The 26,213-nt window shown below is 34.0% G+C and overlaps 1 protein-coding gene across 5 annotated transcripts in view; it reads right to left on the bottom strand.

The window, feature by feature from the left end:
• Positions 1-26,213, bottom strand: part of WASF1 (WAS protein family, member 1) — a 36,308-nt gene that overhangs the window by 9,687 nt on the left and 408 nt on the right. For 4 of the 5 annotated variants that reach the window (XM_005883759.2, XM_005883757.2, XM_005883758.2 and 1 more), the window contains exons 2-3: positions 3,630-3,790; positions 2,142-2,276 (exon numbers count right to left, since the gene is read on the bottom strand). In XM_005883759.2, the coding sequence (XP_005883821.1) occupies positions 2,142-2,276; positions 3,630-3,762 (268 nt within the window). In that variant the 5' untranslated portion in view covers positions 3,763-3,790. Of the gene's footprint in view, positions 1-2,141; positions 2,277-3,629; positions 3,791-25,735; positions 25,761-26,213 lie in introns of those variants that run through there. The other variant, XM_014531326.1, reaches the window with a different exon arrangement.

Genomic DNA, 26,213 nt, shown 5'->3' with positions numbered 1-26,213 from the left:
AATTTAACAGTACTGAAAATAAGTATTAATTTGTATTTCCATTAATATAAGAAGTGCCTATGTATCTCTGTATTATTAGATGGCATAATAAATGTTTAAGTTATTTAAAAAAGAAATTTTGGATATAAATGATATATTTCAAGTACGGCCATAAAATATTTCTTCACTACTAGCAATAATTTTAAGAATTTCAAGAAATATGAGTATATGCTTTAAAGGATAACAAGAAAAACAACTCACAGAATAGGAGAAATATTTGCATATCATATTATCTGACAAGGTTCTTGGATCTAGAATATATATAGAATTCTTATAACCCAACAATAAAAAGAAAAATAAGCCAATTTAAAACTGGTAAAAGGATCTGAGTAGACATTTTTCAAAAAAATGATATACAAGTTGCTGATAAGTCATTTAAACCCTGGTTTTAAATCCGAGCTTTACCACTTTTTGCTGAGTGTCTTATCTCTAAATGGCATATAGCCTATGAAAAGATGCTCAACATCGTTAGTCATCAGGGAAATGCAAATACATTCTACATGAATGGATATTGAAAACATTATGCTAAGTGAAAGAAGCCAGTCACAAAAGACCTCATATTGTATGATCCCACTCATATGAAATGTCTAGAACAGGCCAATCCATAGAGACAAAAAACAGATCAATGATTGCAACATGCTGGGGAGAAGGGGAGATGGAGAATGACTACTAATGGGTCTAGGATTTCTTTATGGAATGATGCAATGCTCTAAAATTGATTGTGGTGATAGTTGCCTAACTCTAAATATGCTAAAGTCCACTGAACTGTACAATTTAACTTTAGATGGGCTCATTGTAGGGTGTATGAAATATATCTCAATAAAACTGTAAAAAAAAAAAAAAAAAAAAGGTGTCCAGCTAGTGTGGCTCATTGGTTGAACATTAACTCATGAACCAAGAGGTCCCCAATTTGATTTCTGGTCAGAGCACATTTCTGGGTTGTGGGCTCGATCCCCAGTAGGGAGCATGCAAGAGGCAGCCGATTGATGTTTCAATCTCATTGATATTTCTCTATATATATCCCTCTCCCACCCTCTCTCTTTAAAAATCAATAAAAACATTTTTTAAAAGTGCTGTTTTGTTTTTGTTCACCACCAGACATATGCGTTTATATTTTTGAAAGCAGTAGAAACTTAGCATAGTATTTGCCTCTCCTTAAGACATTAAATTAGGTTATGTCAAACATGTTGGTTTAATCACTAAGACATCCATTATTACATTTTGTCTTTTGCTTTTGTCCAGTGATATCTTTTAATACAAGTTATTGTTCAAGTTTAGATTTCTTATATACTAAAAATGTTATTCAACAAAAAAGCATTTTTTGAAGAAACAGTTATAAGACATTCATATTAAATAACTCCAGGATAAGTGAAAATTATGTCCTTAATAGTTCCATTTCTATATGTTAAAAAAAAAAACAAAACAGGAAGGAGTTTGAGAAATATCAACATTCAGTGTATTCTATCAAGGCATGAAATGTTGTTTTATCACTAAGTTTCTAACATTAGTTTAGCCTGCAATGTGGGGTTCTGTGTGTTTGTTTGTTTTGTTATTGTCTATTCACTTTCTTTTTGCCTGATATCCCTGGTTTAATACTCAGTATAGGACATTTTTGTCCTACATACTAGCAATTTGTGTGGTTTTTTTTGAAATCATTAAAGTGGGAAGTAACATTCAAATAACTAAATCAGATTTTAGCAATTTAACATATGTACACATAAATAGCATATTTAAAGAAATTACATTTTTATAGAATTTCAATTTACTGAGAATTTCAAGTAAATTTAAAATAATTTTTATTTCTGAGGCAAATGTATACAAATAAATTGTAAGTAAGAAAAGATATAGAATGGAGGAAAAATCTGGATAAGTTATTCTTATGTCAAAAACTTGAGTTATTTTAGTATATAAAAAGAAGAGATTAAAAAAAAAAGTAGAAATGAAACCAGGAAAGTCATGCTAATGGCATTTATAGCTAATCCACAATTATTACATGTACAGAAAAGATTTGTAATAAATTCATGTTTAATACTGTTCTTAAATATTTCACTTATCTCACTAACCTAAAATATATGTGAAAGAAAATATATAAATAAACTTACATTCTTCTTCTTTAGGGTCAAGCTGTGTAACACTGACAGATAAACGGTCCACACGTTCTTGTAGTGAGTTAACTCTGAAGGAAAAACTATGTGCTTCATTGAATAATTCTCCAAATATATCTTCAGCATATTTACCTAAACAAAAATGAAGCATATACCACATAATTTAATGCAGCGGTTCTCAACCTGTGGGTCGCGAACAATGAAAATACATCCTGCATATCAGATATTTACATTACGATTCATAACAGTAGCAAAATTACAGTTATGAAGCAGCAACGAAAATAATTTTATGGTTGGGGGTCACCACAACATGAGGAACTGTATTAAAGGGTCGCGGCATTAGGAAGGTTGAGAACCACTGAAATGTGATCAGAGATAAATACCCAACAATTTAATATTTAAAGGTGCTGTCCTGATAAATTTGGCATTTTTATGTTGTTCTAGCTACATGTGTGTATGTTCAAACCCTCTCACTTGAACCAAATTAGATTAACAACCTCTTTTTATCTTGAGCTAAGTACTCAATTGTAAAAATAAAAAATAAAAAAAGGCTAAAAGGAAAAGAAAAGAAGAGCCAAGCCTGCCTGTGGGGACAATCTATGTGGGAGGGTAGAAATGTGAAGATAAATCTAAGACCATTTAGAGAATATTTCTAGGCCAAGAACACCTTGTTTTATCTTTAAAATAAAATATAAATGTCTTAATAAAAAGCTAATCCTTCAATTCAAAAGACAGCCTGGATTTATTTTTCAGTTTTCTAATATTAAATAATTTCCCACTATTCTAAATTTAATTCCTTCACCTAGTAGCTCTGTTCTGTAATCTTATAATGGGAACACACTGCCTATCTCCTCCTCCCCTACAAGTCCCGTCCATTGCCTTTTATTAGCTGGCCAATCCGCTTGCCTTTTGTCTGTCAGAGGCCAGGTTCACTTGCTATTTTCACATCATCCTGCATATCAGACTCTTGACTGTATCCTAATATCTTTTAAACAACTCAAATTTGACTAACACAATCCACTGAGTAGTGCCTACCCCCAACCTTTCACCTGTAGATATTTGATAATTAAAAATATTTCCCTAGGCTAATAAAATATATGTAAAGAGAGACACTAGTGTCTCAGAACAGTTTAAGCCTCTAAAAAAGTAAATAGCAATAACAAACAAGCAGAAATATAATTCTGGCTCTACCTTTCATAGATAAAATCATGCTTTAAAAACAATCTCAGTAATTCTTATCCATCATGTGATTATGTTCCTAAAGATTCTGTCCTTATTTCCCTTTCCCAGAGGAAACACACAGAAGAAGAAATTATTTTAAAGCTCATTAATTTTACTTAAAATGACAACTTTTTTCAGGATAACACTGTATTTTCACCTAATATCTCCCTCTCACCCTCAATTAATCACAAGAACATCTTAATACTCTAAAGCATAATATTCTGGTTTGGAAGTAATAGTTTTAATTGATATAAAAATACTTACTTAGGCTACTTAGTTGTCTAATGATATTTGCCAAGGAAATATTGGTTACACATTCTAGTTCATTCTTAATGCCTCTGGGCAGTGCTGTGTGGCACAAGTGCCTAGGATCGATATTTCTTTTCACTAATGGCATGTTGAGCTCAACCTCCGTGCCAGTTCACCTGTAGAAAAATCAAAACAGTAAGTGAACATTATTCACCTGGAACCAACACAGAGCAAGACCTTTTCTTTCACATTTAGTAATACAATATCTGCCAGTATAAGACAATGAAAATGGAATCACCTGACTAAATGAATCATACTCGATTTGTCAACCTTTCATCTTCAACTATTAGAATGTCAACATTATATAAAACATTGGGGGGGGGAACCCTTGCTTTCAAAGTCAGTTGCTTCTCAGTGATTTCATAATCACCATCACTACTACACTCCTAAAACTGTTGACTTTACTTATTACAACTAGGGATTTTGTTCTGCAGAATTGGTATGAAAGGTTCTCCCTAAATAAGTGCCTAAAAGGATTAAAGAAGCTGGAAAGTTAGTATCAAATTTACATTTCCATATGTGGAAGAAAAAGGGGCCACATATTAAACCTAACAAGCTCAGGGGAGGCCTGCATGGCAGGCCCTACAAACCACAGAGACCTAAAGTAACCATAGCATGATTTGAAATGAAAACTTTCTAACTAAAAGTGAGTCATGGTGGGTGGTCATGTCCTAGGCCTGTATCTTCCTTGACAAAAGTCAATCTTTACCTTAACTGAGCCTTTCTATTGTCTTTTTGGATCCAAGATAACACATTTGTAATGTCAGAGTACTCCCCTTTTTCCAGATTCCTCAGGGCAAAATCCACCACAGCAGAGACCACACAACAACTCACTGTTATCTTGTTGCCCAAAAACCAACTCTATGTGCTGTAAGTGTTCATTGTTAACTATCCTATACTCATCAACATAAAAGAAGTGTTTCTCCATTTTACTCTATCCAATCTCAGAGATTCCCCCCACTTTGCTTCTTCCTTATTAATCTACCACCAATGGATTTCATGTAACCCCCCAGCCTTGTGTCTCCTCCTTACACTGTAATGTATAAAATAAGCTGCAAAACTGCCATTCTCTGGAGCATTTTCTCAATCCATTGAGATTTTGCTTCTTGGCAATTGTCATCAGTTTGACTCAAATAAACTCATAAAAATTCTCTACAGGTTTGGACATCACTTACATAAACACATAAAATGTATCAGGTGTTCAATAGCTCAGAGATCAACTAGTCCAAGTAGTCATACACCCTCAAACTAATAAATCAAAGAGTTCAACCTTTTTGAATTTCAGTCAGTCCTCAATTCCCAGGCTTCCCAAATGCACACATTTCAATGGTCATACAAGTCCCCCATCCACCTAGTTCCAATTTCACTCACCACAGTACATTAACTATAACTGCATAAATACAACTATTTTGCAGGACTTGAGTCCACACATTGCTATGCTAATAAGAGATGTACATCATCATCAGTGACCAATCAAGTCACTTCTTTTCAAAGCAGATTGGTGATTGGTTATTCTTCATCTGCTTTTCAATCAGCCTATGGACAGCAAGCATATAGCTGGGATAAACCCATGTGAAATTTTAAAAAATGGGTAATTGAAAGGGAAATGGCCAACAAAGATAAAAGTGCAGCAAAGAAACAAAAAATGATGTTAAAAATAATGAAATTAAAATTGAATGTCAGTAGAATAGAAGAAATAACTGATTATAGAAATGTTGCCACTGCCTCTATTTGAGACTCTAGATATGTAGTCAAAGGAATTAGTGAAGTCAAACTTATTGACATAATCAGGGAAAGTAGTTCTGACAAAAAGATGTCCCAGAGGAAATGATGCCAGAAAACAACTTCACATTAAATAGGACTCGGAGATATTTCACCACATTGAAAGTGCAAAGAACAAAATGTTGAAAGCTGGTCTACATTTAGTAGAAAGGAGTAAGACAATTTGCCAAGGCACAGAAAAGATGCTCACTCTGCTAGCTGTTCTGTTATAAAAGGCAAAGAAAGCACCGTTCAAAGTACTCTTGATAAATTTTTTACAAATAAAGCACTTTAATTCCGTTTCTAATGTTTTATATTACATTAGACTAAATTAAAGTTTTACTGTTTTTTTTATTATTTCTCTATACATTTATAACCAACATAGCAGAGTTTAATGTTTTGACAACTTTTTTTAAAGACCATGGAACAACAGTAATTTTCCCCATTGATTACTAAACTAATTTTTGCAGTTTTAGTTTGTATGGTCATTTTTTATTTTTTTTTGGGTCCCACTCTATCATGCAAAGAGAGGACTGCCTATATTTACCTCTGGTAAACAATGTTACTGAAGGAAGTAATTTATTACTTACTGAGCTTTAATGGCTACCAAGTGGAAAGTTTTAGATAAATCTAATTGTACTGACGTGTTACTTATCAACATTCTTTAAAAACAAACTTTTATATGAAATTTGTCTCCTCTGACCTGTTTGCTCATTATTCTCTCTACACTAAAATTTTTTTTTAAATTCTACAATATAAAACACAAAACAGTATACAAAATTGTACATTTTAATGATTTCAGCAAACACTCATGCAACCCCACAGAAGAAATGAGACATAGCCTGGACCCCAGAACCCTCCCACTCTGGTCCCCTTCCCAATCCACACGTCTTTCCCAAATAACCATTATTCTGACTTTTGTAAGCATTTTCTTGTTCTTCTTTATACTTAAGCAGATAACTCTAAATATTATAGCTTTGTTTGCTTTTTGAAGCTTATGTAAGTGGAACCAAATAAGTATTATTATTTTATGTCTTGCCCTTTTCATTCAACATTGTATTCGTACCATTCATTCATGTTGCTTTGTATACAGGATGTTCACTTTTAGTGTTGTGTAATAAATAGTCCACGATATGATGACACCACATTTACTCCTTCTAATGTTGATGTGAGTTGTTTCCAACTTGAGCCCACTATGATGTCACTGTTCCAAAAGTGACTACATCAATGTACACTCCTTCCAGCTGAGTAAGAGGCTGCTGCCGCTCCACATCCTCACAGCACTTGATACTGTCCATTTTTAAATTCTACCTATTCTTGTATGTAGTGATAACTTATTGTAGTTTTAATTTTCCCAATTACAAATGAATTTAAGTGCCTTTTCATGTTTATTGATCTTACTGGATTTTTCTCTGAGAAATGCCTGTTCAATTCTCTAGCCCACTTTCTATTTATCATTTGTTGTGTTAGGGCTAATTTATGGAAACAGTAGATATGAGCCATTCGAAGGTGTTATCTTTGATGCCACTATCTTTTCTTTATATATATCAGAGAGGAAGGGAGAGGGAGAAATAGAAACATCAATTATGAAAGAGAATCATGAATTAGCTGCCTCCTGCATGCCCCACACTGGAGATAATGCCTGCAACCCGGGCCTGTGCCCTTGACTGGAAATGAACCCAGGATCCTTTCGTTTGCAGGCTGACGCTCTATCCACTGAGCTAAACTGGCTAGGGCGCAACTTATCTTCTCTTGTGTCACTTGCTATTTCACTCTCTTAATGTCTTTTTTTTTACATTTTAAAATCATTTTTTATTTTTCAATTACAGTTGACACACATATTGCATTAGTTTCAGGTGTACACCCCAGTGACTAGACATTATATAACTTACTAAGTGATCATTCCAATAAATCTCATTCCCATCTATCACCATAAAGTTATTAGAATATTATTGGCTATCCCTACGCTGTACTTTACATCCCCATGACTATTCTGTAACAACCAATTTGTACTTCTTAATCCCTTCACCTTTTTCTTTTCTTTTTTAATTAAATCTTTATTGTTCAGATTAATGTCTGTCTTTTACCCACATTTAAATTATGTATGTGGAATATCTCACTATTTATTTAGATTGTTAGTTTCTCCCATCAATGGTTTATAGTTTTCAGAGTACAAAGCTTGCCCTTCTGCTAAATTTATTCCTAAATATTTTATTCTTTTTGATGATATTATGAATGGAATTGTTTCCTTGATTTTATTTCCAGTTGCTCATTGCTAGATATGAAAATACAACGGATTTTTTTATTATTGATCTTATATTCTGCACTCTAGCTAAACTTTTTTTAATTCTAGTACCTCCTTATGGATTCCTTCATATTTTCTACAGATAGGATCATGCCATCTGCAAATAAAAAGTTTTATCTCTCCCTTTCCAACCCGGTTTCTTTTCTTTCATAGGTATTTTATATATTAAAAAGCAAATACCTACATATGTTTTATACCCTTTTTCACAAAAATGGCAGCATCCTTTACATTGTGTAGAGTTTATAATCTATCTTGAGAATCAGTCTGTTTCAGTACCTAAAGTGTTGCTGCTGCTTTTTCTTTTTTCTTTTACAGTTGCAGAAAAGGTGTAGTGTTTGCTGGTCAGTCACATCTTCACCACCCTTTCTGAGCTTATACTTTTTTTTTAACATAATAATCTCATAGTTTTATATTTGTTTTTTACTGTTTAGAATGTAAATCATTTGTTCTTTCTAACACTTTGATAATTTCAGATATGTAGTTTCCCTTTCTAGATGGGAAACTGGTGTAGAGAGGTTATGGCTTACTCGAGTAGAAACAGTGAAGGGAAGATCTGAGACTGGCGTAGGTCTTGGGCTTCAGACCCAGAGCTTTTTCTACTGCATCCAAGTTTCTGCCATTCCTCCTGCCTAACGTGTGGGACTTTGCAATTAACCTTTGTTTGATTTGGCCTATTATTCCTGTTATTTGGGATTGTGGCAACTATTTAGGCCCTCCCAGATGTGCATTGTAGGGGAGATCTGCTTCCCATATCTCTAATACACTGATATGTGAAATGTTAAGGAATAGCCAGAGTAAACCAAGTGACTGCCGCTCAGAAAGCGCTGAGTAAATGTTTGTGTTGAATGCGAGATCTGTCGCTCAGTAATGGCCTCTTGCTGTGTTGATAAGAATATTATATTACCATTCAGCCCATATTACTCCATTTTGCCCTCAAAGATGTCATGAGAATTTCTGTCATTTGTTCAAATCAAGTACTTACTACAATTCTTTTGTCTGCCAGTTAGTGACCATGTCTGCTAGGGGAAACGAGGCTAACCTGGCAGGGCTTGCTCTGCCTGCCTTACAAGCCCTCGTTGAAGTTATCAGATTGGTGATCCATTCTAAAATATTTCAGGTCATTAGTTTTAAACCCACCAATTACAACATTTCCTGGCCCCGGACATCTAACATAGCTCCCTTCTCCAGGATTCTGTTGCTAAGTTTCCTGAAGTCCCTGGAATGTAGTTTAGTTTATCTAGCTCAGGGGAGCAAGTACCTGCAGTTTCCTTTCCTGACTTGGTCTTCAGTTTACCTCTACCAAACCTGCTTAAGGAGATGAGCAAGATGTTCCTTCCCTCCCAGTGAGATTCAACTCATCGTCTGGGTCAGGGCCACTCCCCAAGGGGATTGTTGCGATAGGCAAGTTTAAGAAATACTATTTTATACTGTATTTATTCAACTACAGTTTGATAATATTTTTGTCACCCACTAATATTCCACCATCACCTTAAATCCATGAATTTTTCCAACCTTCATTGCTCTCCTTGCTCTGAACTTAACTAAAAAGGCCTTTTGGGCTTTTTAATGCTTTTTGCAGCACTCATTCAGGACTTCTCAGGGGCCTTTCAGCTCTGCAGCGTTTACCCTCATCTGAGTGTCTGAGCCTGATCTTAGAAAGCACTCTGCTGCTCATCGCTCTCTGTAATTACCCCTGGCCCTCTCCTCTCTCATCAAAACTTAGGCAGGTGTCCAGTCAAAATTTCATTCTGAAGACTGACCAGGCTGACTTTTGGCTAGCACCTTCTTCCATTTTCTCAAGTCCTAGGAATATACCCAGTTTGTCTGTTTGTCTGTCTGTTGTCTTACCTTCAGGAAACAGCTCAAGCCCTTATTCAACCACAGCAGCATTCTCCTCCCTGTCATAAATCCTGTGGTAGCATGCTCACACTGTCACAAGCTTCATCTCAGCAGTTTGAATTGGATAAGAAAGGGCTCTTCTTTGGTTGGTGACTGTTTTCTTATTCTGTGGGTAATTGTGCCATTGACTGCAGGTAATGACAACAGGGTCTCTCTTGTTTTTTCTAGGTGGTAAACCGTATGATTTCTTCTGACTTGTTTTGTCTTCTACCCGTAATTTCTGGAGCTCAAACTCTACCCTCTGCACTTTACTTCCGCACCTCCTCTGAGTCTCAGTGTGCTTTTCTCTTTCCTTCTAGTTGTAGAATTTCCACTCAGCCAGCCTTCCTGTGGTTCTGGATGATGTTCGTTTTGTCTTTTAGTTGTATTTTTGAAGTGGTTGTGGGAGGCAGCAATTTCCGGTGTTTACGTATGCCACCATCTTGGTTTCTTAATGTCTTTTAATGAACAGGTTTTTACACTCAATATGGTGGAATTTATCAATCCTTTTTCAAAATATGAAAGCATAGGTTTTAAAATCATTTTCTACAAGATCACACATATGATATTCCATATCTCTTAGCTTTGTTTTGCCTTGTACTTTCAACCTATAATTGATGTGGAATTAATTTTTGTAAATGGTGTGAGGCAGCAGTCAACTTTCTTATATATTACTTCAGCACCACTTATTGAAAAGGGTATTCTTTCCCTATGGCTCTACTGTGGCACTTTTGTCATAAATCAAGTTTTCATCTATTTTTACATCCATTTTGAAGCCCTATAGTATTCCATTGATCTGTCTACCTTGAGCTAATGACACGCTATCTTTTAAATTTTTAAAAAATTGATTTTGAGAGAGAAGAAGGGAGAAGGAGAAACAAAGGGACTGAGCCCACAACTAGCGCATGTGCCCTGACCAGAAATCAAACCAGCAACCTTTCAGTATGGGATGATGCCCAATCAACTGAGCCATACTGGCCAGGGCTAATGACACACTATCTTAAAGGAGCTTCAGAATAAGTTTTGATATCCAATGGGGCAAGCTCTCTTACCTTGTTCTTAAAAAATGCGTTTATTCTTGGCCCTTTGTATTTCCATGTGAATTTTATTATTTTATTATTTAATTTTAGAGTCAGATTATCAAATTATACACACACACACACACACACACACACCCCATTGGGAATTTTATTGGAATTGTACTAAATCTATAAATCATATTAGGGAGTACTGATATCTATACAACACTATCTTCCTATTCATGAATATATTATCTTCCTAATTATTTCAGGTATTTAAAAATGTCTCTTAATGTTTTATAGTTTTAAGAATAGAAGTCTTATACATCCTTTATTAGATCTGCTGGTATATATGTGATTTTTTTTTACAATGCTGGAAACTCCCCTGCCATTTGTCTCTGGATCTGTTCTATATATATATATAAAATTGATTTTTGAACAGACCTTATATCCAGATACTTTCCTAATCTCTACTAACCTATCTGTAAGTATTTTGGATTTTTAAAATATATATAATCTATCATATTTGAATAATGATTATTTCCTCCTTTCCAATCTGTTTCATTTCTTCTTCATTACTAGCTGGAACCTTTAACAATGTGAAATAGAGGTAATGATAACAAGCATTCTTGTCTTTTTCCTAAACCAAAGAAAAAGCCTTCAACATTTCACAAAATGTCTGCTATCACGTTTTGTGTTGCTTTGTTGTGTAGACATCTTTTAACAGATTAAGGACGTTCCTATATATTTCTAGTTTGCTCAGACTTTGTTTTATCATGAATGTTGATTTTATCAAATGTTTTTCCTATATCTATTATGAGGATCATGTGATAAACTACATTGGTGTGTTTTCTTTTATGTTAAACAACTTTGCATCCTTGGAATAAACCCAGTTTGGTTGAGATGGATGTGATAGGCAGAATAATGGCCCTCCAAAGCTATCCACTTTCCAGTCCCCAGAATCTGTGAATATATTACAGGGCAAAGGGAAATTAAGGTAGCAGATATAATTACGTTTAATCAGCTGACCTCAAAATAGGGAGATTATATCTTTTTTATTTACAACTGGATTTGGTTTGTTACTATGTTGTAAATTTTGCATTTATATTCATGAGAGAAATTGCTCCATTATTTTCCTTTCGTGTAATGTCCTTGAGAAGTTTTTTAGTTTGCTTTATAGTAAGGTTATGCTGGCCTAATAAAATAAGCTGGAATATGTTCCCTTTCACTATTCTTTGGAGTAATTTGTATAAGAAATGCATTATTTTTTTCTTAAATGTATGGTATAGTTCACTTATGAAACAATTTAGCCTCAAGTTTTCTTTGTGGGAAGGTTTAATATTATGAATTTTCTCTGTCATAGACTTTTTGTGATTCTCTATTTTTTTAATTAATTTTTGCTAAGCTGAAGTTTTAGATTAATTGACATCAAATTCTTATAATTTTCCTAGGATTATAAAGTTATAAAGTATTTTTTCATTTATTACATTGATTTCATTTATTATACTGATTAATTATGCATCCTCTATTTTCCTTTATGAAAAAGGGGTCATCACTTTTATTAGTCTTTTTAGAGAACCAATTTTTGGCTTTACTGAATTTCATTACTGTACGTTGCTTGCTACTTCATTACTAATGGTTTATTATTTCTTTCCTTCTGCTTTCAGTGGGTTTAATATGCTGCTCTCTTTATAACTTTATTGATATAGATGCTTATTGACAGTCAGCTTCACTCAACAACAAAAAAAAACCTTCAATGACTCCTTGCTCTGAGGCTATACCCAGTTCTCCAGAATTTAGCCCCTCCGTATGTCTCCTGGCGCATTTCTCCCTACACTCCTTCTGCCTTACTCAAATCACTCTGAACATACCTTGCTGTTTTACAGTCATGCCTTTTCTCATGGTGTTCTTCTAGCATGCCTTTCCCTTTCTTATCCTCACAGAGAATACTTAATTGTTCAAGACTAGACTCAAGTATTACCTCTTTTCTGAAGCATTACTGAATCTCCTAGGCAGATGTAACCATCTATTCTTTGTAGAAGACCTTGACCTATATATGCATCTACCTATATACTAACAATTACACTCTTTTGTATTGTATGTTTATGTTCAAACGAGAGCTCCTAGAGGGCAAAAATCTTGCTTTACTCAGCTTGTGTTTCCAAGATCTAAACAACAGAGGATGTTCAATAGTTGATTGATAAGGGAAAAAAGAACAAGACAATAAACTGTAAGGAGGCAAAAAGAAATTTTCTTTAGGTTACTGAGTACAGAGGACATATATACACACATACCTTTCTAAAGCAACTATTTAATTATAAAGAAAATCCCAGGACCAGACTTTCACTGATAAGTTCTATTAACTTCCAAAGAAGAATTAATACCAATTCTTCTCAAACTCTTTACTAAACATTTAAATAAGAAAACCAATCTTTCTCAAACTCTTCTTTAAAAAAAATGGAAGCCCTAACCAGTTTGGCTCAGTTTGGCTCAGTGGATAGAGATCGTCAGCCTGCGGACTCAAGGGTCCCAGGTTCAATTCCGGTCAAGGGCATGTACCTTGGTTGTGGGCATATCCCCAGTGGGGGGTGTGCAGGAGACAGCTGATCGATGTTTCTCTCTCATTGATGTTTCTAACTCTCTATCCCTCTCCCTTCCTCTCTGTAAAAAAATCAATGAAATATATTTTAAAAAAATAGAAGAGGGAACATTCCCAAACTCATTTTATGAAGCCAGCAAACCCTGACACCAAAGCCAGATAAGGACAATACAAGAAAACTACAGGCCTGATGAACATAGATGCAAAAATTCTCATCAAAATACTATCAAACAAAATTCAACAGCACACTAAAAGGATAATACACCATGATCAAGTGGGACGACACAATCAAGACAAACCACATTTTATTCTAAAGTTGCGTCTTGTCTATCACATTTTTTAAATTTTTAAAACATGTAGCCATTACATAATAATTATAATAAAAGATTAAGTTTGTAATTCTTGATTTAATCCTGTCTGGAAAGTAAATGATGAGTAGATAAAACCTCTTCCATGCTATAGAAACAGTATTCCTTATATTCTGTAATGTAAGAATTCTGTAAATTTAAGACTTCCAAGTTTGGTCTAAATAGCAGGATCAATAAAATACACAGCTACACTAATTCATCTATTGTATAAGTTTAATAAATAGGAATTTTAAAATATTAAGTTTAGATTTGTAGATACACATTAAGCCACAATATTTATTAATCACAATTTTTGAGTCAAGGACTTATGAAGGACCTCACAAAATCACCTCTTTTCTATTCTTTTTGATTCTTAATTACATCCTCACCTTTCTACTGTTGCCTCTCATTGCAGGTGAAAGAAAATACAAATATAGAAAAGGTGCTAGGTATATTACTATTTTAATTCTATTCCCTGACTTAGAACACAGAAATGCTATGCTAAATCAAATCAGTGAGGAAATTAAATCTACATCTCACAATCATTCCTTTGCAATCATTTGTCATTATTTTTGTCTTTTTATTTTTAGAAAAATATGTATAAACTTTATTAAGGTATAACTGAAGCACAATATACTGCATGTGATAGGCAGAATTCTAAGATGGCCCCCAGATCTCCAGTCCCTAGTGCTACTAAAATTATATGACGTGTTAGGAAAGATTTTGAAGACATAATATGGCTGATCTCAATTATATGCACGCGTTTAATCACACGAGCCCTTTAAAAGCAGAGTGGTTTCTACAGAGAAAACAGACGAGGAAGTCAGAGATTCAACTCATGATTCTCTATGTCATTGCTGGCTTGAAGATGGAGGGGCCATTTGGAAAGGACCTAAGAGTGGCCTCTAGGAACTTAAAAGCAACTCTTGGCTGACAGCTAGGAATAAAACAGTAACTTCAATTCTAAAAATGCAAGGAACTGGATTCTGCAAACTTGAATGAGCTTGGGAGCTGATTTTCCCCCAAAGCCTCCAGAAAGGAATGCAGCCCAGCATATCCATTGATTTCAGCCTTGTGCGACCCTAAACAGAAAACCAGCCATGCCCACCCAGATTCCTGACCTACAAAACTGAGGTAATTCATAGTTGTTTCAATCTGCTATTATTTGTGGTAATTCATTGAGCAGCAACAGAAGTTAACAGACTGCACATTAAAGTTTGATCAGTTTTAAAACAATTTTAACACAATTTAGCACTGTAAAACCACCACAGTCACCCCTAGTTTTCTGTGCCCCTTTGGAATCCATCCCTCGGCCCGTGTCTGCAAGCAACCACTAACTTGACTTTTGGACTTCAGAACTACAGATTAAGGAATTTGGCCCTGTATAACCCAAAAGAGAATAAGGCCAGTGATATAAGAAAAGCACAGGTCTCATTGTAGAAATATAATGAATGGAAAGACCACAACCAGCTAAATACCAGGAAACACTTCATGAAATAGGTAATATTTGATGAGAGCCTTCAAAGATGCAAAGGATGGTGACAGGTGAACACTGGTACAAAAGGTAATTTTCAGAAATACAAAACTTTTCACAGACATATAAAACAGCAACAACAAAGTCAGATACAGGAAACTATATTACATATATGGGAAAGAGAAATGCAGTTTGACTGAACTATATAGAGTAAAAGTAGGAAAGTAGTGAAAATAAAGAATGGAAAAACAAGTTGAAGACAGATACAATAGGCTACATTGCTTGTCAGGATGAAGAATTTGTCCTTAATCTTGAAAGTGAGCAGCAGGTGAAAATAGTTTTAAATAGAAAAATGATGTGATATGATTGATGATTAGAAAAAAGATTAACTTGACAGGAGGATTCATTCAAACTGGGAAAGGCAGAAGAGTAGCAGACCATCAACTAATCTAAAAAAGTAATAAGTGTTTTAATTAGGTTGGCTAGAGAAGTAGAATGATATAAAGATAGAATCCATAAGAGATATTCATAAAATAATTTTTTCAAGTAGGTACCAACTATAGTGCTTACTGTGTTGTTAGGTATCTAAATGCTGTCTATCTCACAAAAAAAAAATATGAAGAGTTTAACTCCATTTTATAAACAAGAGTAAGATAGAAAGTGTAAGCAATCCTACACTACACAAATAGCATGGCTGGGATTTGAATCCAGGTGGATATGACTCCAATGTCCAAATGAGTATGAGCCCAAAGTGGCAAATGTTAAGTCCTTAATCTGAAAGCTGGGTAAATTAATTTTTGAATTAATATTAGAATAAATAGCTATATACTCTAAAGCAAACACTAAAATTTCACAAGTAGTTACAGCTATTAAGCCAACAAAGGAGACAAAATGGAATCGTAAAAAAAAACCTACTAGGCTGTTTCCAAATCTTAGCTATGGTAAATTGTGCTGCTGTGAACATAGGGGTGCATATATCCTTTCTGATTGGTGTTTCTGGTTTCTTGGGCTATATTCCTAGCAGTGGGATCACTGGGTCAAATGGGAGATCTATTTTCAATTTTTTGAGGAAACTCCATACTGTTTCCCACAGTGGCTGCACCAGTCTGCATTCCCACCAGCAGTTCACGAGGGTTCCTTTTTCTCCACATCCTCCCCAGCACTTGTTGTTTGTTGATTTGTTGATGATAGCCATTCTGATAGGTGTGAGATGGTACCTCATCGTCATTTTGATTTGCATCTCTGGGATGATTAGTGACTTTGAGCTTGTTTTCATATGTCTCTTGGCCTTTTATATGTCCTCTTTCGTAAGGGGTCTATTTAGGTCATTTAAGTGCCCATCAGCAGATGAGTGGATTAAAAACCTGTGGTACATCTACACAATGGAATACACGCTGCTGTAAAAGAGTAGGAACTCTTACCATTTGCAACAGCATGGATGGAACTGGAGAGCATTATGCTAAGCGAAATAAGCCAGTCGGAAAAAGAAATATCACATGATCTCACTCATACGTGGAATATAATGAACAACATAAACCGATGAACTAAAATAAATCCAGAGACATAGAAGCATCGAACAGACCATCCAACCTCAGGGGGAAGTGGAGGAAGGGGGGGAGAGATCAACCAAAGGACTTGTATGTATGCATATAAGCATAACCCATGGACGGACAAGTGGGGAGTGATCAATGGGGGGAAAAGGATTCATAGGTAATACTTTAAACAATAAAGAATTTTTAAAAGACCAAAAAAACAAACAAACCCCTACTAAATCTAAAAGACAAAAAAGGAAATAAAAGGAACTGATGAACATTAAGGTAAAAAAGAAAACAAGTAGGAAAATGGTAGGTTTAAACTCTACCATATCAATAATCTCATTAATTATAAAGGATCTGAACATGCCAACTAAAAGGAAGACTGCGAGAATGGGAAAAATAATGAGACTCATCCACATGTTGCCTATAAAAAATCTGCTTTAGACATAAATTGGTTAAAAGTAAAAGGATGGGAAAAGATACATCATGCTAAGGGAAAAAGACTGAATGACTATATTAACTAATTAGACAAAGTAGATTTTAGAGAAAGAATATAAGCAGAGATAAATAGGATCATCATTCATAATAATAAATGAGTCAATTCATCAAAAAGATGTAATAATCTAAAATGTTTATGCACTTTATAAAGAGCTTCAAAATAAAGTAAAAGTAAAACTGCAAGAAAAAAAACCCCAGGAAAGTCCACAGGTATAGGCAGAAATTTCACCATTTCTACTTCAATAATTGAACCAAGAGGCAGAAAATCAATAAGCACATAGAGGTCTTGAAGAACACTATCAACCAACTTGACCTCACTGAATTTTATAGAACATCCCATCCCCAAACATCAGCATACACATGTTTTCAAGTTTACCAAGAAAGTCCTTATTCTATGCCATAAAGCAAGTCAGAATAAATTTAAAAGGATTCAAGTCCCACAATGTATGTTTTCTATCCACAGTATAATTAGAAATAACAGAAAGATATCTGGACAATTCTTACATATCTAAGAACTAGAAAACATATTTTGTAAATAGCCCCAAATCAAGGAATAAATTTTTAAAAATTAGATTTCGAACTGAGTAAACTGGAAAAAAAAATCAAAATTTGAGGAAAGCAGCTAAAGCAGCACATAGAGGGAAATATATAACACTAAAATGTCTATATTAGAAAAGAACAAAGATCTCAAATGAATGGCCTCAACTACTTTCACTTCAATAGAAAAAAATAGAGCAAATTTAACTCAAAATAAGCAAGAGATGAAAGAGTAAAGATGAGAGCAGAAATCAATGGAATAGAAAACAGAAAAATAATGGAGGAAAAAAAATCAATGAAATCAAAAGCTGGTTCTTTGAGAACATCAGTGAAACTGCTAAATCACTAACCAGGCTAATGGGGAGGGGAGGGAGGAGGAAGTAATACAAATTGGCAATATCTGGAATGAGAGGAGTGATATCACTATAGATTCTAGAGATATTAAAAGAACAGTCAGAGAATATTATAAACAACTTACGCCAATAAATTAAACATGAATGAAATGGATAAATACCATTAAAGACACAACTATTAAAACTTACTCAAGAAGAAATACATAGCCTTTTGAAAAAGAAAAACAATATTGGAGAATTTATACTATCTGACCTCAGTATTTATTATAAAGCTACATAATTCAAGATAGTGTAGTATTGATGTGAAGAGACAAATAGTCAATGGAAGAGAAGTGAGTGCCCAGAAGTTGACATAAGTGTAAGGCAATTTAATAAAGAAATAATTTTTTATATTGCTACAATAATTGGATATCTATATTAAAAAATAACACTTTGATCCTTACCTCACACCATATACAAATGGTTCACATACCTAAACACAGAATGTAAAACTATAAAACTTCTACAAAAAAAAAACCCAGAAAATCTTTGTGACCTTTGGTTAGGCGAAAATTTCTTAGATAACACCAAAAGCACAATCCATAAAAGAAAAAAAATGTTAAATTGGAATTCAACAAAATTAAGAACTACTGTTTTTTGGAAGACTGTTAAGGGAATGAAATGACAATCCACAGGTTGAGAGAAAATATTTGCAAATCACACATATAATAAAGCACAAATATCTAGAATAAAGAACCCTTAAAATTCAATTAGAAAATAACCCAATATATAATAGCTAAAGATTTGAACTGATACTTCACAAAAGAAAATATACAAACGGCAAAAGAAAAGACTAATGACATCATTCATTAGTCTTTAGGGAAATGCAAATTAAAGCCACAATGAGATACCACTATAAACCTATAATAGCTAAAATTAGAATAGCAAGGAGGTAGAACAATTGAACTCACACCTTGCTTGTAGAAATATAAAATGACATGACCACTATGAAAAACACTTCAGTACTTTCTTACAAAGTTAAACATATGCCTACTGTATGACCCAACTATTCTACTTGTAGGTATTTACTCAGGAAAAATGAAAGTATATGTCCAAACATTGACTTGTACATGAATGCTCACAGCAGCTGTATTTGAAATAGCCAAAACCTAAAAACCACCCAAATGTTCATCAACAGATGAATGAATAACAAATTGTTATCCACTGGAACAGTATTCATAGATTGGAATAGTATTCACCAATAAAATTAACTAATGATATATGGATCAACATGGGTAAATTAAAAATCACCATGCTGAGTGAAAGAAGCCAAACAAATAAGAGTACATACTATATGATTCCATTTATAAAGTTCTAGAAAATGCAAACTAACCTATAGTGACAGAAAGTAGATTAGTGGTTGCCTACAATGGACATTGGGATTGGTGAAAGTAGAAAGAGGTAGGATACAGGGAATACAAAGGAAGACTATGAAGGGGGGAGGTTGCTCATTATCTTGTCATGATGGTTTCAGAATGAACCTACAAGTCAAAACTTATCTAACAATTTATTGTTTGGCAATTATAGTTCAATAAAGTTCTCAAAAATCCATCTAATCAAATAGCATTAACTTTTTATTCCATTATTCTTATTATGCTAAAAATGCTTATTTTCTACCAGCTATTACCAAAAATACATGATTTAAATTTATGATAGTAATATTAGACATCAACTTCAATGTGCAAGAGGGTATGGTTTGGTTTTTCAAAAATGTTTCTAGGAATATGTATGCAAAAAAATCTTGAAGACCAATAAATTAAAACAGTGCAAGTTTGGAGAAATGGGTAGATCAATGAGATTTGCTCTTTTGTCAACATATTACAATCCTATTCTTGACTTGAAAATAAATGCAGTTATCACAATGGAAAACTGTATGTGGCTTTATCAATTCCTATCCCTATCGCTAAAAACAATCTACAACTATAAAATAGTAGATGAGATGGGTTACTAGGCATTTGTAATTTGCCTATGTCGAAGTCAAAAATTTCTCCAGAGTTCCAAACCAGTTCCCAAATGCTATTTAATTATCCTTTCTTCTGCATCACCATCTGTCCCCCCCTTTCCCCATCAGATCACTACTATCAGCATAGACTTATGCTATAATCTCATCCATCTTAAAAACACAAAACAACATGAACAACAAAAACAAGCCTCTTCATCCCACTCTATCTACCCCAAACCTCCAACACACACCCTGATTTCTCTGCTCTTCTTTATGGCAGAAGTCCTTGAATGAGTTCTCTGATTTCTCTCACAGGATTCTCACTTAAATCTGTTCCATTCAGGCTTTCATTCTCAGCACTATACCAAACCATCTTACCAAGGTCAGTTATCTGCTATACCAGTAATTGTCAGGCCTCTTCTCTCACTCTTTACGGCATCTGACAGTTAGTTGTTCACTCCTTGAAATCACTTCCTTAATTTGGCTTTTAGAAGACCTCAAACTCATGGCTTTCTTTCTACCTCCTCCTTATCTTCTGAACCTGTAACCCTTAGAGTATTCTAAGACTTAGTGCTTGAGCCTTTTTTTATTACTTTTATCCATATTCACTTCATTAGTGGCTTCATATTAAATGTTCTTAAAGTGAGATTATACATCTCTATCTAACTTAAGGGTTCACTTCATCCTCAAATAAAGTCAATTATAGATAACTCTGCCATTATTTGGGGAAGAAGCTGCAGATAAAAAAACAGATTCAAATAGAAACAAAAAACTTAAAAAGAAAAATAAGTGAAAAATTTCAATAGACTATCACCATCTTTCTTTAGTTTAAGTTCAATATTCCTGATAACTTAAAAACTAAAAATAATAAATTTAAATAGATAAATACCAAAACAAATACTTTTTATTCTACTAATTTATTACATACATTAGAAGTATTAAAATACTAAAATAATTTCATTAAAATGTAAATCAGGGCCTTAACTATGGTTCTGGTCCCATGAGAGTGTAACAGTAATATCTTATATTAATGTAGACTTAATTCAAAAGCCTTTTTATAGCAATTATCTCACTTTACCCTAAAAAAAGACTCCATAAGGATATTACAGAAAATACTATTTTAACCAGCAGTTTCATGACCTCTCACATAACAGGCTTTTAATAAGCAAATACAATGAATTTAAAATTAGTTGGAGAACTCCAAAATCCATCCCTACTATATTTTAAAATTCATGTTCAACTGATGACAGGTCATTAATGTCATCTTTTTGTACTTAGTGTAACATTACAAAAAAGAAATTTACATTTTCTTTTTAATGCTAATGAATGAAACTAAGAAGTCCTTTATAAACACATATAAGAGACGTGCTGTATTTCATTTAATTCCATGACTAGACGGACAATGAAAATGATTTTTATTATATTAACCCTGACGGGGTACACAGCTGTTCCCTGCCTCTATCATAATAAAAAAGACTTATTTTTTCAAGTACGAAGGAGAATACACTTATAGTTAAGCACTCACTAGTAATGCATGACCCCTTTTCTCTCACCAATATTCCTACCCCAAATGATGTGGCCTATACTGCCTGCCAACCCGAGGGTTAGAATTAGACGCATGTAGAGTAGAGCAAGGCTTTCTACAGTGGTCAGAATTGATTTGTTGGTCATATAATTAAAAAATGATAATAATTTGTATAAAAACAATATTGAACATATTGTGTCCAACAGTAATTCTGTAGAAAAATCAATTCAGAATCAAATCATCTGTCCTGAGGGCTCCCACGGTCCTGAAGATGGAGGAGCAACCTCTTCCCTTCTGCTAAGCACATCAAGTATCTGTGCACTCTCTAAAAGTCCTACCTCCAAGAACTCCATCTCTAAAATGTCCCCTTCACACCTAATATTCTATCCTACCAATCCAATTTCTCATAAAATGTATTTGTCCTTATTAAATTCCTGTAATCCTTTTATTCTCCTCTATTTTCAAAACCATCAACATACTTTTCTACCTTTGCCTCCCTTCCTACCTCATTAGCATTTCACATTCCTCTTCAAAGGAGAACTGCCCTAGACCTCAAACCCTAGTCCTAACAGAACAGTCAAATCAGAATGCAACACAAACATCATATCTGATCACACATTTGACATTCTCTTCTGGCTCTCCTTAATTCACACTCTGTAATTATTAAGTCAGAAGTCAACAGTTTTGTTATATCCCAGTTCTTTTCTACACTCTATTCTATGCATAAATCCATCTCTTTCCAGAATCTTGAACTGTCACCTCTAAATTACTTATACAAACAACCTAACATCCCTGTAAATATTTAGTCCTGTGCTATGAGTGTGCCAGAGAGCAATACAATAATGTTTCATTAACCCAAATTCAACATATCCAAAATCAAATTCATCATCCAAGACTCTCCATTCTCCCCAAAAAGAAAATTTACCCATTCTTTGGACTTCCCTATTCCTAGTAACAGCAACAAATCAATTTTGACCACCATAACAAAAACTCTCCTTTAAAAACCTAAAAAGTCTAGCTTTCAAGCATAGGCATTTGAAAAAAAGATTAAGACTACAATCTTTTCAGAGGTAGATCGAGAAAGAAAAAACTCCCTAACAGGAAGCATATAAGCATTAATACTAGAAAGGAAAAAATGAACCCTCAGTGGGGGGGAAGGTTATAATGAGCTTCTAAGTGCCTTTGAATTTTATTTGTAATTGAAAGGACCCACATAGGTCATCTACTTCAACGTCCTCATTTTACAATTGAGAAAAATGAAAGACCTTTCTTGAGAGCTAAAATGACTGGTCCAACATTACATAGACGTTCCTAGCTCCTTCCAATTTCTCCCATTCTCTGATTACTGCTTCAGATGTGAGGCTGTACCACTTTCTAAAGAAGACCCTCTTCTCCATGTCCAGTGGGTATCAGAGATCAAGTTCCTAATAATGTTGTCAAGTCTAACACAAGAGAAATGTATTCCTAGCATTTTGAGGTAGATTCTGAATTGACTTTTCTATAGAAGTATTGCTGTACACAATATGTTCAATATTATTTTTGTACAAATTATTATAGTTTTTTAATTCTCTAGTATTATTAGTTAGCCTAATTCTCTAATTAAGGTATATTATGGATTTTGGTGGGCTGTTTATTCATGTAACCACTAAGTTTCCTGTTTATGAGAAAGTAAGTTCCAAGTTATAAACCATTTTATAAGTTTTAAGGTATAATCAATCCCATTTTAAGTTAGGAAGTACCAATACACAATGATTCAAAATTATAAACTGTATGTGATAAGCTAAAAACACATTTCAGAAAAAGTGCCATTTTATACAAAGCTCCACCTCAGGGACCATTTATTTTTAAAGTTAGGTATTTTGAACATTTAGCACAGGATATAATCTACATACACCTTTTTATTAATATTTCACTGGAAAACCGAAGTTTAAAAAAAAATCAAACATTTCTATACTCATTTAGGAAAAACAAAACTTTTCGTGTATATTTTCATGTAGAGAGCTATAATAGGTAAGAAGAAAAATATTATCATTTCATATATAAAGAGTTGACAATGTATACATTATACAATATCTAGAGCTAGTTCCAAATATGTATGGATAAATAAATTATATCTGAACAGATAAGTGGAAATTCAAAATACATTTTTCTTTTCTCTTGAGATAAAGTTTATGTTTCATGAATTAAAATTTGTTTGAGAAATCTATTTTTAAAATTTCTACTCAGTACATTAAATCAATGGATATTCTTCACTCATTCATTTAATCTGTTCAACAACAAAAAACAATGAGCCCCTACAACCTGCTACACACTGTATTAACAACTTTAGATTTATGATAAAAAACATCAAATCAGTTCCTGTCCTCAAGAAGCTTAAAAAAAAACCTTGAGTTAACTGTATGTACCCAAGTGATAATGACAGCTGAATTTCAGTTGGTCATTTTTAAAAAACACTAAAAAATATAACCAAATTAATTTTCCAAAAAAAATAACCCAATACAATAGTAATTTTGAAGACACTGAATAGTCTCATCTATATAAAGTAGCCTCACAAAGGAACCAAAAGCACTGTTTTTGTAGATCTCTAATAATATATTTTAATAGTGGTTTTTGCTATGAAAATAAATCAAAAGCTACTATGTACTGTGATAATGAAAATCAAGCATTTGGAAATGGCACCTTCGACTATTCTGAAAATAAAGCAAAATGAATAAAGTATTATACGATAGTCATACATTGTCAGGGACCATTTTAAGTTAGGAACTTAATGCTCAGTTCTAAATATATAATTATTTACAAACCTGAGTAATAAAGTAGCTCCACAGCATATTTTACAAATGATCACAACTATGCATTTTGGATTTTGTCAGCTACAAGTTTTTAATGAAAAAGGCCTTAATGTTTTCTGGAGATTTTATTTTTCACAAACTTAAATCAATATTCTGCTTGCTTATTACCAAGTACTATAACTTTTTTCATCCATACTAACCATACCTATATTTAGATATTACATACTGATATTAACTATAATACCTATTAAATTATTAAAAACTCTTGATATATGAGAAACATTCTTCAATTTAGAGCCATACCCTTCCAAAGCAAAATGCAATGTAAATCAACCATTCTAAAATGTCAAGAAAAATCCTACTGACATTTTTTCATGAAATTTTACACTGAAATATTTTTCATCATTCATCAGTTAAAACATTTTTTAAATCTTTAAAAGCATTACGAAAACATCTTTACTGAACTTATGCATTCTACTTAGTAGTGGAATAAATGGGTATTTTATCACCATTTACATATAAGGAAATCAAGGCACAAAGGTGTCCATTTTGTAAACTGCAAGGTCACTTCCTAAGCAAGCAACTGATCCTACCCCATCAAATTATATGTGCGCCACTTTCAAGTGCCACAAAACAATTACTGTACCTTAAAGCAGCTGCCTCTGCAATGCCTATGTGCATTCCATTTTATCTAGAGGGTTATGGCAACAAGCTCAAACAAGAAAAGCTGGAAAGGGAGGATTACGAAAACAAAAAGAAAACACTTATTTTTGGTAGGGAATCATTTATTTTAATATAATAAGATGTAAACAGTGTTTAACATAGTATCAAATAACTAAGTTGTTTCTTCCATTTTCAAAAAATAATTCACCTTTCAGTTAGATCGTGCAAAATTAGAGCCTACCTATCCTTGTAGACGTAAGTTAGAAAAACGAGGAAAAAATCCTGTAGCACGTAATTCAATACATGATAATGCAAAGAGAGAAATGAACAAAAAATGAAATTTAGATAAATTAGGAAAAGGTTGTTACCATAATTACAACTCCATCTTAAATATTAAATGCTTCCTTTCGTTCAGCTGCAGACTATGATAAGCATCATTTATTCTGTGATTAGAAAATAAAGAATTCCAAAACTTTTCTTATTGAATGCTTGAGAAATTTTATACCATGTACTTTATTCAAAGATTCGACATAAATATACTTTTCCTAACTTAGAAACTTAGGGCATGAGAAAAGCTGTTCCTGAGAGTTCAAAGACTGCAACTGCATGTGCGAAGATGATATAGTGCTATCTATCAACCATTAGAAAAGTGAAAGTTACCTACCATCCAAATTAAATTCAAGAACATCAGACGGGTTGAAAAACCAATAAATCAATTACATCGATTACCGGACAGAAATAAGACTTGGCTAATACGTGAATCTAACACCAAAGGAAAAAATGAAAATATAACCCAAGGATAGGACTAGCCCGAGTCGTATGAAAGTACCCCGTCTAGCTGGGGATCAGCTAATCAATCGGCTACAGGACAGGTTGTGAGCGTTCAGGTCAGATGTGCTCTCTGTTCATCGTTATTCCAGCTCATCATCAGCAAGTGCAAGAGAAGGCGCCTGAGGACCGAAGCTAGGGGGCACGCTGTAGCAAGGGGAGAAGAAAAACGGGAAAGGTGCAATGGATGCTGCATAGTTGAATAATTATCTGGGTGGCACAATGGGCGAGAACTGCCGACATCGGAGCCGAGGGAGGGGCTCCCCAACTCGCCACGAGGCACCCCCCATTCCCAGGCATCGGAGGCAACAGCCCCGCTCCGCCTGCTCCCCAGCGGAGAAAGGGATCCCCGCACTCGCTTCACCCTTAGGTCTTCAGACCCAGACCCGCGGCGCAAGCACGCAAACGCGGAGCTTCCTTTACGGAGCCCCCCGGCCCCCGGCGCTG

This window comes from Myotis brandtii, unplaced genomic scaffold (assembly GCF_000412655.1).
Source record: "Myotis brandtii unplaced genomic scaffold, ASM41265v1 scaffold8, whole genome shotgun sequence".
NCBI classification, from domain to species: domain Eukaryota; kingdom Metazoa; phylum Chordata; class Mammalia; order Chiroptera; family Vespertilionidae; genus Myotis; species Myotis brandtii.
This window is presented reverse-complemented; position numbering and strand designations above follow the sequence as displayed.